Source organism: Penicillium robsamsonii (genome assembly GCF_028829455.1).
Source record: "Penicillium robsamsonii strain IBT 29466 chromosome Unknown utg000007l_segment0_segment0, whole genome shotgun sequence".
NCBI lineage: Eukaryota > Fungi > Ascomycota > Eurotiomycetes > Eurotiales > Aspergillaceae > Penicillium > Penicillium robsamsonii.
In genome coordinates, this window is record NW_026643225.1 from 189377 (window position 1) to 204363 (window position 14987).

The 14987-nt window shown below is 48.4% G+C and overlaps 4 protein-coding genes across 4 annotated transcripts; 3 read left to right on the forward strand and 1 right to left on the reverse strand.

The window, feature by feature from the left end:
- Positions 1–605: 605 nt before the first annotated feature.
- On the forward strand, positions 606–1691 carry N7447_010351 (uncharacterized protein; the record flags this gene model as incomplete). The annotated part of the gene is made up of 1 exon (XM_057234613.1): positions 606–1691. The coding sequence occupies one exon, from the start codon at positions 606–608 to the stop codon at positions 1689–1691; it is 1086 nt and encodes a 361-aa protein (XP_057080833.1).
- A 1866-nt stretch (positions 1692–3557) lies between these two features.
- N7447_010352 (uncharacterized protein) lies at positions 3558–6106 on the forward strand (the record flags this gene model as incomplete). Its single annotated transcript, XM_057234614.1, has 4 exons — positions 3558–3645; positions 3698–5124; positions 5180–5284; positions 5336–6106. 4 exons carry the CDS (start codon positions 3558–3560, stop codon positions 6104–6106), a joined length of 2391 nt encoding a protein of 796 aa, XP_057080834.1.
- Positions 6107–8396: 2290 nt separating this feature from the next.
- N7447_010353 (translation initiation factor 6) lies at positions 8397–9565 on the forward strand (the record flags this gene model as incomplete). Its single annotated transcript, XM_057234615.1, has 5 exons — positions 8397–8431; positions 8491–8562; positions 8725–8811; positions 8902–9090; positions 9205–9565. The coding sequence occupies 5 exons, from the start codon at positions 8397–8399 to the stop codon at positions 9563–9565; spliced, it is 744 nt and encodes a 247-aa protein (XP_057080835.1).
- Positions 9566–10201: 636 nt separating this feature from the next.
- set2 (SET and WW domain protein) lies at positions 10202–13069 on the reverse strand (the record flags this gene model as incomplete). Its single annotated transcript, XM_057234616.1, has 4 exons — positions 10202–10762; positions 10832–10912; positions 10962–12565; positions 12679–13069. 4 exons carry the CDS (start codon positions 13067–13069, stop codon positions 10202–10204), a joined length of 2637 nt encoding a protein of 878 aa, XP_057080836.1.
- Positions 13070–14987: the final 1918 nt, after the last annotated feature.

Below are 14987 nucleotides of genomic sequence, written 5' to 3' on the forward strand. Positions count from 1 at the left end.
CGCCACAACCAGACTGATGGATCAGATAAATAGCGCCATTCTTAGTGAAGTTCACCAAATTATCGGATTGCAAGGTTTCTACTCTGCATAACGGGTCTGGACTGGCAGTGTCCTACCCCGGAATTAGGCCCCATGGCTTCGCCTCGATGGCTGGAAATACGACAATTGCCAATATCCACACACTATGCATCTCCAGCGGGATCTCTCTGTCTCAGCCAATTGACATGATCCTTGTCAAGTCGATTCTTATCTACGGACTCTAACCATCATGCTGGAATGATGGATCAGGCCGATCTCCTGCGAAAAATCGACAGGTTGAGGCAACCCGATATACTTTTAAGCCACGCTGAGATCCGCATCGCCCGTCCCGTGTTGCAACCCTCCAGGGCTCTGCCTCTATGCATGCCCAACTCATAAATACGGACATCTTTCCTCTCATGAAGTCGGCAGATTTCTTCACATTCATTGCGTGCGTTGGATAAACGTCGTGGATTGGCAGTCTGCCAACATTTGACATCCACACACACTCTCTCTTACTCTCTTACTCTCTTTTGATAAACTTCCAGGCCATTCGTTTGTCAAGTCTTTCTCTCTTTTCCATTGCCATGTCTCGCCTATCTTATTCACTGGCGGCAGCCTCCTTGCTCACAACATTCATTGTCACCATTTCTAATGGTATCTGCTACGCAACCTCGAAAGCCTCGCCTGATGTGGCCTCAACTATCCTAAGTGCAGTGAGCTTCGTGATTTTGATGTCCCTCGGTCTGCTGCACCACCAAAATATACAAACCGGCCGCCGACAATTGATCTATTTCGCCGGTGGATATCTACTCGTTGCCGCTGCAGCATCTGCCGGAACAATAGCAAAGAGTCCTCAAACATCGGTCTTTGTGATTCGCTCTGTGTTCTGGGCACTATCAGTTTTCACACAAGGCCTGTACTGCGGAATTTTTGCCACGACACTAGCCCAGGATAGATTCAATCGTGAATGGCCACGTGCCTACTCCCAGGAGCTCAAGGATATCCCGCAAACCCCAAATTTTCTCCCATCGCCCCCTCGAGTATGCGACTTATCCGATATATTCGAGCCTAAAAGATCCTCACTCCGCAAATTCCCTCGGCGGTCTAGCCGCTACTCAGACGCAACACTCTGTCCTTCAAGCACAAAGGACGGAAAGAACGCCTCCATCGACACAACGTCCTCGACCCACAGCTCACCGTGCCCATCCCCAACACAGGATAGAAGGCCAGACACCTTCCCAGACCGGGACACTCGCCCCTTCCAAGGTACCCACAGCATCCGTAGCATGCCCAGCCTGCGCCACAACCCGCTAACCGCACCCTCCTTAGACAATCTAGTACACCCATCAATGCCCTCACCCGCAGCATCAACAATCCGCGTTGACTCCCCAACACAGTCCGGCTCCAACAGCTCAACGTGGGAATACAACCCGTTTGGCGAAGACAACATCCACCCTCTCTTCCGATCAACAAGTCCTTGCCCATCCCCAACTTTTACCCCTGGGACAATGGTTAAAGCCTCGCCGAGCGCGGGGCAGACCCTCACAGCGGGCACGATCACGCGCATGAGATCTGCCCGCTCCCTCCGTGACCAGGCGATGCGTACTCCTTCCCCTCTGCCAGAGTCGGAGCAGAGATATGACTTGAATGAATCCCCTTATGAAAAGTGATTGATCTACCTTTTGGTACATCGTGATCTGCATGACTTGCAATGTTTTTTTTTTTTTTTTATCTGGCTTTTTGCTTTTTTTGTACATGACGGGTGGATTTTTGGATATACATATTATCTGTGTAAATAGGGAATGGGTGGTATAATTGTTTAAATGGATTGAGGTTACATATATTGAATGGGTGAAGATATATATTGGAGTTGTGTAATAATGTTCAATTACCATCTGTATTTTATTATTGCATCTTTGTATTAGATGATACCTGGAAGTCCCTTTCCTCTTTTTATTCTATATTTCCGTCTTGGTTTTATACTAGATGGTAGAAAAATGCAAAACGTGTAAACCATACAAATGACTTTTCTATACGGCATACGGAACTAACTAGGGACTAGATAGGTCTGTGTGGCAATAAGTGCAATATATACGACTGTCCTTGCTAGGGATGACCAATTTCTAATGAAAATATCGAAACTATTACCACTCTACATACGCTGTAGTAGATTCCTGGAAATGCTAATAGTTAGATTGTTAGCCAATAGCATTGATTGTAGTCCTGTACAGTGCAAGTCCGCATGCGTTGTCACCCCTAGACTAAGTGGGTCCGTCTATTTTTTTCCCTGTAGAGAGGATAGTATAGATAGTATAGATAGTATAGAGAATAGAATAGAGAATAGAATAGAATAGGGAATATGAATACATGTATTCACAAGGTAACGAAAAGTCAGCTCTAAGCAACCAGACGCGTAGACTAATCCTCCAAATAGGGCCGAATACCAAACCAAATACTCCGGTACTTGTGTGCCGGAAGTGGCTGGGGATCGGAGATACACATATGGGGTACATGAGAGTAGCATACGCTTGTTCCCAAACCGAAGTTATAGAGGTAAATGAATGGGTTCAAGGTTGAATGTATAATGTGCTATTGTGGCTCAATCGCCGAGCCTCCGCCGAGCGGAAAAGTCGATCTGAATAGACAGACCAAGGGGAAAAGAACAATGTAGAATGGATTTGAATAAGAGCAGTTGAAAGTGATTAGATTGTCATAGATGTTTTTATAGACCGTTCTATTGTATGGGAAGAATAATCCAAGGTTCAGCTCTCCCATAATCAACTTGTTTTGGCCTTTTCCCTTTCTTCTTTTCTTCTACCTCGACTCTCTTTTTCTTCCTCTCTCCATCTACTCTACTTTTCGACTCTTTTCTACTTTTCTACTTTCAAGTTTCTTAATCATTTTCATATTCTCGTGTTCTTTTTGACTTCTACACCTGCTCTGCTATTTCACCCTGTTCTCTCTCCCCCCCCCCCCCGTTTTTTTTACTTGGCCCCGTTTCCCCATCCACCCGGTCAAATCCTGCAGTAGATCTCTGCTCTTTTCTTTTTACTTCGCATCTTTTTCCCATATCCATCGCTTTGGTAAGTGAATCTTTTGAGGCGGTTACCCTCATCTCCCCCTTGCAATTCCCCTTGTTTTCCCTAAAACCCTGTCCCCTTGATCTTGGCTCTGAGGGAACCTTTGAGACTGAACCTTTGGGATCTTTGAGATCTTTTTGATCTTTAGAGATCTTCTGATCTTCTGATCTTTTGAACTTTGATCGCGTGTTTTATGTCTACTTCGCGCTTTTCCCTGCCAAGCTTTTCTTCCACTGCTACCAACAGTGACGTTTCCTTTCTGCATTTGGCGATTTCGCGTGTACTTTTTTTCCTTTTTCTACTACCATTCTCCCCCTTTGAAACTGTACAGGTTCTTGAACCGTGCTTAAAATTTTGATGTCTTCTTCGATCTATTCACATTTCCCTCCCTGATTTTCCGCCCCTTGCTGCTGGATTTTCCCCGTCCAAAAACTGATTTTCTTCGAGACAACAGCGATGGTGGGAAGAAAGAAAAATCGCGCGGCTGCACAGCCTGTTGCCCGGACTCCTAGTATTTCTACGCGATCTGGGCGAACTGCACAAGGTAAGTTCAGACAGGTTTGCGGTATTGGTCCAATCTCTGACCTTATGTATAGATACCATTGCAATTCCCACTACTCGTGGAAGAGGTCGAGGCCGAGGACGTGGTCGCGGTCGTGGCCGCGCCAGTCTCCCTGGTCGTCTTCCTTCTGAATCACCGAGTGGACCAGAAGTTCTCTCGCGTATCATCAAATTTAAAATTCCTTCACTCAAACTAATTCAACATGCTGATTCGGATGATCCCCATGAGGAAAATGAAAGCGCAAACGCCAGTGCGGTCTCACAGAATCCAGAGACTCCTCGCACTCGGCGTCCTCGGCATCCACGGACTGTTCCTGAGTCTTCGCGGACCACCCGACAGTCAGCAAGACTGAAGCCTGATGGGGATGGAATCTATGAAGAGGATGTCTCGCCAACTAAGGTCGTTGATAATCAAATCACCGAGCCAGATGATGACATGGACTCTCACCACTACGATGAGGAATTCGAGTCCGAACCTCCCTTTCAAAAAACATCTCAATCTCCTGAACCTCGCATGGTTGCTTCAGCTCCCGTGTCGCCTGGAGCTACCCAAATCGACCCTGATGCCATGGTCGATGAAATGAACAATAACACGAACGATATCTCTGACCCAGCCAAAGCAAAGGCCGAGGAAACTCCCGTCGGGCAAAGTCCCAAGATCTCACAGGTTGAACAAGCGCTATTCAGTGCGGTGTCTTCACCCCGACTTGCGCGCAAGCGAAAGTCACTTGAATTGCAAAATGAAATCCCGGATATTGATTCCGAGGATATTATGAACAAAAAGCTGCGAACTGACGAGACGGAACTCGAAGAGACTCCAGAGAGCAACTTACAAAATGGCATGGAGCTTGATACTCAACATGACACATCTCCCGAGGACATTCCTATTCCTTCGGAAGAATTCGACCCCCCTGCTTACAACCCTACCGTTCGAGGAGGCCGTGGAGGTCGAGGAGCCCGTGGCGGCCGCGGTCGAGGACGTGGCCGCGGCCGTGGTCGCGGAAGCCGCGGTGGCTTCGTCGGCCCAATTCGACCTGCAGCAGTTACCAAGACTCGAGGCGGTCGAGGGCGTGGCCGTGGCAAGGCCGCCATTATTAAACGCGGCAAGAAAATCGAAGACGAGATTTGGGATGTCGCCGAAAATTGGCGTGGTCCGACTCCATCCCCTACCCCGGAATCTATGCCAACAAAGACTCGCCAGGAGGAAATGTCTGCGCTGTTCAAGAAGGTTGGACAGGCGCAACATATTGCGCTGAGTTTCATGGCCGAGCAGAACATGAATAAGCTTGCTCGCGAGAAAAATGTTCACAAAGAATGTCCTGAATTCGATCAAGTCCAGCGGGATCTGGATAGATACGAACACAAGGCAATTAAGAGAGTGAGCAACGAGTACAAGGTGAACACTGAGCTGGAGACGCGGAAGTATGAGGGCAATGTTCACATTATCAAAAACACCTCAAGTGTAAGTTTGGATCTAATTTGTCTTATCATTGAAGTATTCTAACATGTGGAAATAGTTACTCATCGAGCAAGTTCAAGAGGAAATGCTTACAATGCTCATGGGCAAGATGATGGCCCTGATCCAGGGCCGCAGGGTGGCCGAGGATGATGAACACACTGAGGTTAGTACCCTGAAGACTTCCAAAACGATTACACGACTAATCAGTCTCCAGTACGATACATCGGATTCGGAACAATCCGTGAAGCAATTCCTTTTCCGAGATGGCGAGACGGCAGTACGGCAGGTAGAGCGTGGATTTGCAGCCGAAGCAGTTCGTGACCCGGAGGGGGCAGTTGACTTTGTGGCAGCAGAGGAGGGATGGGAGGAATTTGTCCAGAGAGTACGGCTGGGCCGCTTGAACGAGGAGATCGCACCAACAGAAATCACCGATGAAGATGCTCTGCGAACCTGCGCCAAGGATGCCTTTGGCAGCATGCTTCATGCAGCCACCTTTATCAAGGAGCAAGAGGCGGCCGGCAAGGTTGTTAGCTACGATGGCGCCGCAGATTTCCCAGTGCACCCACGAGCACTTTCTATTCTGGCAGATGCGGCTCTGACCGAGCCCCTCCAACATCTTCCAATGATGCGCACCGACCCTGGTACTCACCACCGTGCTCTCCTCCCTCAGCCTACCCACGCCCACCCAGGGCCCCCTCCCTCCTCCCTCCACGGCCACGGGCCAACGGACCCGCGGTCCTTCATTCTCCCCCGGCCCACCCCAACCCAGCAGCCGCGGCGTCTTCTCCCTGCGCGCCAGCAGCTGGGGTTGGGGATGGGCCTGCCGGACCCGTTCGCAATGAACGGGCCGCCGCAGCTGCCCCCTCCCCCGGGCTCGAACTTTGCGCGTCTGCCCCTGCCGGGCTACATGCCCCAGGGCCACGCGCCCTCCCTGTACTTCCCGCCGCCCGGATCGCACCCCCCGCCCCCGCCGCGCGGGTACTAGTAGACCCGCCGGCTTGTACCAAAATGTTTGTGTAGCGTTCCCCGCAGTTGATACCAATTCTTTTTTGTACGTTTAGTTCCGATGCCCTCCCCCCTGAGTGGGGATGGGGGGGAGGGCATCAAAATGAATAGATTTTTTCTTGTTTGAATGATTTCTGTAGTCAAGTGGACTATAAGATGGAGTGGTAGTAAGTGATAAGACATGTGGATATCAAAACAAACAAGATTCAATTCAAATTGACACAAGTGACCGCCTCTTGCTCCTTGATAAAGGTGGCTGCATGAAGAATTCAAATTGAAATTACAAGTAAATAGCAAGTAAACGGCATGTGAGCAATAGACAAACTAATATATAGTTATGCGAGAGAAGCCCCAATAAGAGAGATGCCAGAAGCAATCTTCGAACGTTCTTTCCATTCGAAAGTGCTCGATGTGAGCGAAGGCACCGCATGTCAGAACGTCGACGAGGGAAACCTCTACCGTGCCACATATCATCCTCACCTTCCATCTCTTCTCACCTCTTTCACTTCTTTCAACCATCTCCCCTCTTAAATCGGGGAGACAGCTGCGCTGTCATAACTGACACTCCAGCGCAGCTGGCTATCAATTTCCTCGGACAACGGGCAGAAACCAGCGGCCTCAAGCCTCAAGATGACTTAGAATCATCCTCATTGGATGTCTCCTTCTAGAGGCTGCTTGTGAAAGTCTTCAGAGTGCATACCTCAGTATGCTCGTCATCTTTTACCACTTTGCAGCTCTATATAAACACAATCCAATCAACCCCGAGACAAAGCCGATCCACCAAAGATTTCGAGGATGAACTCCCCCACTCTATTCGACTGAACCCACGTCCCACAAGTCAAAGGGGAGTTTCTGCCATTGAAACAGAAATACGTCATTGGCGACACCAGACGTTCATTAGGGATAACACCACGGATCAACACGACTCGAAAAAAGCGATCAATCAGGCGGAGTCCATAGAATATGCTTATTTCATCGCGATGATGAAGTAGCACAGTTTGACCGAGTTGCGACTCACATCTGCAACAAGGGAATCGACTCTCTTCCAATCTTCACACAGCATAAACGGGTCCGAGATGCTGTGCGAAAATATGCGACAAAGCAGGCATTGACACATGATAAGATTGCTGTAGCCGAGAACCCCAGCGAACACGGTTTCTGGGCAGATGGCACAGTGAATCCATCTCCTATTGTGTGACCTTCTAGCGGGAGGAGGAAGTTCTCAGCAGTCCCCTGAATGGGAATCGCACCGTCCCAGGACCTGCTCAAACAACAAGCTGTCGACCGTTTGAATGTCATACATCCCTGTCACCTGCTGACAAGCCTTGAATACGAGATACATGGTGGAACGTTCATCTTGAGGAAGAAGACTGCTGTTAAATAGGTGGATACATCATTTGAGCTGTTCAACTTGATTCACTTCCGCTGTTTTGATTCCAATTTATATATGGTATACATATAGACTGCACACCACTAGAGGCTGGTATCAGGGATCTTCTAATATGTAGCTTAATTCTTTATCTCATGTCGCGCATGCGCGGTACCTTTCAATATTTAGCTCTAATACGTAGTTTTGATGTGCATTGATTTTCATTTCAACATCTTGCTCTATGTTATTACCTGGGCTATGGCAAGGTCCATTTTTCAGTGAGAGTGGCGTAAATAATTCCATATATAGATATGAGAGGCATCTATAGTATTCATATATGAAAGCGAAGTATAGAGGTATGGATTCAGTATGACTGGGGTTGACATGGTACGCACCAGCCATATTCTAGCCAAGCCCTATATTCTGGTTTTGTAGCTGTGTATAACTATGACTAGTTAGTGATCAATAATAAATAATATACTAGAAATGGAGTAGAATGCATGAAGTAGAATGAATCATCGTCAGCATGAGACAGAATGAGTCAGTAGAAACGAGGTATCAGTACATAGCTTACTATACTGTATACCATAATAAAACAAGTACCAGTACATTCCACCAGCCCACCAACCTCGCCTCTGCGGCTCCGGCGGGGCCAACTCAAGCGACACTCTGATTGGCCCGAGCTTTTGTTCTTTTTTCAGTTGGATCGCACGTCTCTGCCAATTTATTTATCTTTCGGCTTCATTCTGCAAATCTCAGAATACTTGATTTCATAAAACTCGACAGATTCTGTTTCTGTTGATCTTGCATCTGCTAGCTCCGCGCTCTTCGCTACCCCGCTCCACACCGCACACTTTTTCCCACTCTGCTCTCTGCACATCTTCCTGATACTCAGATCATCATGGCTGTTCGCGCGCAATTCGAGAACTCGAACGAGTAAGATACCTGAGAATGTCCCAGAATGTTTGGAACTCGGGCTGACGGTTTCTATTTAGGGTCGGCGTTTTCTCTTGCCTGACAAATGCCTACGCTATCGTTGCTGTTGGTGCTTCCGAGAACTTCTACAGGTGTGTGATCCAGAGGGGTAGGGTTGGGACTTGGGGCTGGCATTGATAGGAATGGTGGTGGGCGCTGAGGCATGCCGCCACCAATACCGTGCTGTCTCAAATCTCAATCTCTTCCCTACCCCAATACACCCATGAACAACCCCAACTAACACTCAAATCCAGTGTCTTCGAATCCGAACTCCAAGATGTCATCCCCATCTGCCACGCAACCATCGCCGGAACCCGCATTGTCGGTCGTCTGATCGTCGGGTGAGTCGAAACATACCCAGTTCAAAACGAACAGCTTTTTCCGCCAAGGAAACATACAAGAAAACGCAAATGCTAATATCTCGCCCTTAGTAACCGCAAAGGTCTCCTTGTCCCCACAACCACCACAGATCAAGAATTGCAACACCTGCGCAACACGCTCCCGGCCGAAGTCAAAATCCAACGCATAGAAGAGCGCCTCTCCGCGCTTGGCAATGTTATTTGCTGCAATGATCACGTTGCAATCGTGCACCCTGATCTGGAGCGTGAGACCGAGGAGATGTGAGTACCAATCCAGCGTTTACAACGCTCTGAACACCCAACCTCACCATTCCATTCCATCCCAAACTTTCTTCCTTGGATTTTTCCCCCGAAACTAACATATATCTTTCCTAGCATCGCCGACGTCCTTGGCGTAGAAGTCTTCCGTCAAACAGTTGCCGACAATGTTCTCACAGGCTCCTACATGGCCCTCTCCAACCAAGGTGGAATCGTGCACCCCAAGACCTCAATCCGCGACCAGGACGAGCTGTCCTCCCTCCTCCAAGTTCCCCTCGTTGCAGGCAGTGTGAACCGCGGCTCACCCGTCGTCGGTGCCGGCATGGTCGTCAACGACTGGCTCGCCATCACCGGTCTCGACACCACAGCCACCGAGCTGAGCGTTGTCGAGTCTGTGTTCAGACTTGGCGAAATGGCTCCCGGTGGTGCCGGTGGTGCCGGTGTTAATAAGGATAGTATTGTGGAGAGTTTCTACTAGATGTTGTCATCTTTTATAGATTTCACTTCTGGTCTCTTTACGGTACATGGTCCTGTTCTTATTTTCACGCTGGAATGATTTTTTGATTTGAGAGTACTGGTACTTCACCTTTTTTTTTTCCTTGGCCTGTTCGGCTTCTGTGTTCTCTGCTCTGTTCGGTCTGATGGGTTTTTCTTTGGGAGTCTGTAATGCCTGTGCTTGCATATACTCGAATGAAATATGCATGATGGATGGAATGTGTAGTATCAAAGATTATTTTTTTTTTAAGGATTAATCGAGATATAGATGTTGACACTTGACAATGTCGATCATCGAGATGGTCTTTTGAGTTCTTATATAGTAGATATTTCATATGTATGCTATAAATCTCCAGAAAAGCATATGAAGCTTACAGCTCAAGACAGGCTGAATTGAAGCAAACTATGATAGTGGCACTTGGGCCCGGGGGTATTGACGACAGCATAGAAAGCAAAAAAAAAGATAAAAATAGCACAAAAAGAACACGTTAGAATCAAAAGTAATGCAGATTGTTGAGATATCAGTTTCAATCCCTCCGTCTTCTGAATCTCTCGCTTTTTTACTCGCTTTTGGGTATTGATGCACAAGCACAAATAAGACAAGAACCGCTGGAGTTGCCTACACCCGTCCCTCGATACTGATCTGAGGTTGCTCCGTTCGTGGTTCATTCTCCGTTTCTACCTCCATGCCGTCGACGCCAGCGCTGGAGTCTCCTTTCGGAGGTGAAGAGTTGTCTCCAGTGTTTCCCATGCTGGTGTCACCGTCGGCGTCGTCTTCAGGACGGTCCGTTGGAGGGGGCGGAGGAGGAGGCGGAGGAGGTGTGGATTTCTGTCGTTTGGAGGGAGAGCTGGCCCCGTCTTCAGCACCGTCAACATTTAGGGTTCCGTTTCGCTTGCGTTTGAGGGACGCGGCGTCATCGTCTTCCAGGGGAGAACTCGCAGGTGCACCCGCGCGAGCTTCATCGTCGCCTGTGCTAGGGATCTCGTTCCCAGCGTTTGGAGTGGCTTCCTGCGATTTCTCACCCTCGAGCTTCTCACGATCCACGTATTTGGCTGCGGCCTTGCGGAAGAACGTCTTGCAGTAATTTTTGATGGTTTGCTGGTGCTTCGTTGAGATCTTCGCGGTGGGATCCTTGACGCGATTGTTTTTGTAATCGCTTTCAACGAGCTTCTTTGAAGTCTATTAAGGGGGAATGTCAGTATAATTATATATCAGCAGAAAGGGAATCCAAAGAGTCTATGATCTTACCTCCTTGGCAAACCGTTTCAGGTGATGGTCAGGGATCTTGTGTTTGTATTGATCCACCACGGGCTTGATATGCGGGAAAAGCTGTGCGGTGTTAGTCCTGTTGTATCCCATGTTCTGCGTGAATACTTACAGTGTTCTCGTAGATTCTCTTCTGTTTCTCCAATGGAAGCTTCCTCCACTTCTCTCCATCTTTGTGTTTTCTCTCCGGTTGATCGGCGGAGGGCTGAGGAGTCAAAGGTGTATCAGTTCGGTGATCGGAGGGTGTGTCCTCCTGGGTGTTCATAATCCCGTCAATGATACTCTGCAATGCCAAATTCTGTTGATTTTTGGCAGGCTGGCCCGGCGCAGGAGTAGCAGGCTGAGTTGGCCGTTCCCATGTTGTTTTGCCTGATGCAGAGTAGTAGTAAACGCGACCCTCTGCCTCCGCAGTATACCATCCCTCGGGCAATGGCCGAGGACCACGACGGTTGGGTTGTCTGGGCCGCTGAGGACCTCGGTCTCTTCGTTGCTGTGCTGGTCCACGAGGAGCATCGTACACAGGAGATGGAGAACGAGTAAGAGATCGTTGGCGCTGCTCTTGTCCAGTTTCGCGGCGCTCGAACTGGTTCACTGCCTGCTTCGCGTCCTTGCCACGTTTCATGCGCGGAATTCGGTAGGCGACTTCCAGACCAGCCCAGCTCTCGAGAAGGGCAGCTGCTTTCTTCGCGACGCGCTCATCGTCACAGGTCGTCAAAGGCCGGATGTTCGTCTCAATCTTGGAGTCTTGAATCTTGTTCCGGGTGAGTCGAGGGAACCCATCGAGGATGTTCATGATCTGCAGCACCACGTTCTGGTCATCCTTCCATTGAGCGAGCTGGGAGTTCAGGATCTGGTATCCGTGCATTCTGACCACGCGATTGCGAACGCGTTCATCGTCACATCGCTGGATACGGCCTAGCAATTTGACCGCGATCCACTTCTCCTGGCACTGTACAAGAGCTGCCATGACCTTGGTCACACCATCCTCATCCAGTGACTTGGGCTGCACACTGTCCACATACTCCTCGTCGTCTTCTTCCATCTTCTTCTTCTTTGGGCGTTTCGCCACCACGGTATCCCAGCCATCGGCCTCGTCAATACCAAGCGCCTCAATAGTTGCATTCGACAGCTTGGTCGCACGTTCAGTCTGAGTGCGTCCACCGATGAATCCCGTGCACATCGGTTCCCCGCAGTAGCAGGGCTGAGGGTCGGCGCCGTATCGATCAACATTGTAGTTGAAAACCAGCTCCTCACCGGCCTGAACAGCGCGCTCAGCGAAAATTCCCATACGCAACTTCTCGCCCACAACCCATTTGTCAACATAGCAGTTGGGATTGCACGAGTGATTGCAAAATCGTCCCAGGTTACCTCGTTTAGTCGCATCGACAAACTCGCCCTTGTTCAAGGACATAAAGTAAAAGTGCTTGATGCCCTCCTCATCATATTGTCTCATGCGCTTCCGAAATGACTGTTCTCCCACCACTTCACCAACATATTCATATATCAATTCGCCCGGGTCGAGGTTCTTTTCCGCGCGCAATCCAAATCCCTTTTTTTCTGTTTTGATAACGGAAACCGGTGCGAACTGTCTTTTTTGAAACCGTTGGTTTTGGCAGTCGGAGCCACAGCCGCAGTCGCCCGCACATTCGATCTTGGTCGCGCGGTTGATACAGTCTGAGTCCTCGCCACACGCGATATTTTGACCAATCTTCGGGTCTACAGAGCGGATCAGTGATATGCTTGCGGACGTTCAACCATGTCCAAAGTGAGAGATGTCCTGTTAGGAATCGGACAAGAAGACACCGAAGCTACTCGAAAACCAAACTTACCCCACTCTTCAGCGCAATCACATTCCATGGCATGTTCGGTGTATCCCATGTATTTGTTGGCGTAGATACAACCGGGGATCTGTTCAAAGGTGGCGAGCGCATCCTGGGTGCTATCTGGTAGGTGCGTGTATAGCGGCGGAGGCCGCGACGCGACCTTCTGCGACGAGCTGCGAGACAGCTTGGGCGGTTGACCCGGTTCCTGCTTGAGGACAATCTCGCCGATGTGTTCCTTCATTGTATCGGATACGTCGGGGTTTGGGGAGGACTCCTTTTTCGGAGGGAGAGACGATCGGGAAGAGGTACGCGAGTCGCCATTTTTCAAGTGATTGCCGTTTACCGGAGAGTGCCGCTCCATTTTGGGCTCAGAGTCCGCGTGGTCATGAGCAGACATGACGACACGGACTACGATGGGGGAGATATGGAGAGTAAGAGAGAGAGAGGAAGAAAAATAAAGCAGAATACGAAGTTCGGGGATTCTGCCAGAATATGCCCTCGAGAATCAAGGGGGTTTCCAGAGCGGTAAAAGGTAACAATCTCATTGATAAAAAATCTCCTAATTTGACTGAAACCGAAGCTATTGTCATTTCGCGTCTCTCACCGCCTTGCTAGTCTCGTGTTGTTTTTTTTTTTGTATAGGCGATGGTTCCTGGCTGAGAGCTCAGTTCCACCTTAGAGCTCATATACCCCGAGGTATAACTCTTGAAAAGGGAGAGTGACAATAGTCTTTCCTCGATCCCTGTATTTTTCACATATGTTCAATGTTCAAGGTCTGATGGTGATTTCAAATGTGGGAGCTGTAACAGGGATATCAAAGGAACGGGTCTGTCAGCATAGACCTTCGGTGATATAGTTGACAGTGACCGAACCAAAAAAAAAGGGGGAAATGCAGTACGTGAAAGTTCCAAAATCGATTGGAGGAGAAAGCAAGAAAAAGCGCGTCTGCATGTGTTGTTCGTCAACGTGGAGGAGTCTGTGCGTGTAGATTAATTTACATATTTACATATTTACATTATTACAGTATAATATATATAATTTACATAGAATAATAGAATAGAATATGGATAATATATGTATAATATAATATAGTAATAGTATATTTTATATCAAATAGTTGTACTTTATCATATCTATGCCTCAGGCTACAAAATATAGTCATCCCCCTACTTCAACTTCTTCCTCTTCTTTCTCATTCTCTCATCTTTCATCTCTCTTCATACCATTTTCTATCTAATTACTCGTAATTTACAAACTTGAATCTCATGGCTGCACCTCGGCGGAGTCCCCATCTCCACTCGGCTCGTCTCTGCCAATCGTCCTGGCCCATTTTCATCAGAACCACCCGCTGCATGACAGACGCGCACTTTTTTCCTTTCTGTACGATCGCCCACTCTAACCGCTCCTGAGGCTAGCTTCAAACAAAATCATTTTCTCTCACAGACGACCCAACGTCCCGGGCCAGTTGAGCCTATCAAAATCTATGCTGGGCTCCATGATTCCACTGTTTACCAGAAAAGACACGACGAAACCAAAATCATGCACTAAAATGCCCCCAAAAAGAAAACAAGAAATAACGCTTCCTTCAACTGTCCCTTGGTTCTGGAACTGCCAGCCAACCGTTTCCCGAACCAACGATGCTACTCGGCTCAATCTAAGCCCATCTTATACATCGTATATTGCTCCCAAGACCATACAAAGACCTCCCCATCCGTTCGATATGCAGCCCCCACTCAATTCAACCCCTCGATTGTACTTTCGGAGGAATCAGAAATCCAATCTCCCCGCTTCCCGGTCTCCTTAGTGGTAATTTTGCCCTTCGAAAATCTTCTGGAAAAACGTCTGAAACTTATCTCGGCTGAAACGCCCATCTCCTCTACTGACCTGGTATGCGCTTGGTACTTTACCATATCCTTCTACCTGTACTGTAATACTCTTCAGAAAGCATCGTCCCTGCAGCTTTCCTCCCGAACGCTGGTTTCCTGCGCGATCCCGGCTGCTCAAGTCCGTTTGGCCAGAAACCCTTCCTGCCAAAAAATACCCAGAAAAATTTAATTGGGCTTTTTGCATGGAGTTTGATTCTACTGCTCTTTTTTCACTTTCTTTGGCTGGAAAGCCTTCAATTGTCAGATCGCTCGTTTTCCTCTGTCATCCCTTTTGTTTCGTCTCCGCGTGGGAGGATATGGGGACATAAGAGACCTCTCGTTCTCTGGCGCGTGTCTTTTGATTGATTTAATTTTTTTTTTTCTTTCTTACATCACTCTTTCGCTTTTCCTCTCAGCCATAAATGAAGGATCAATTGATCTGAATTGTGT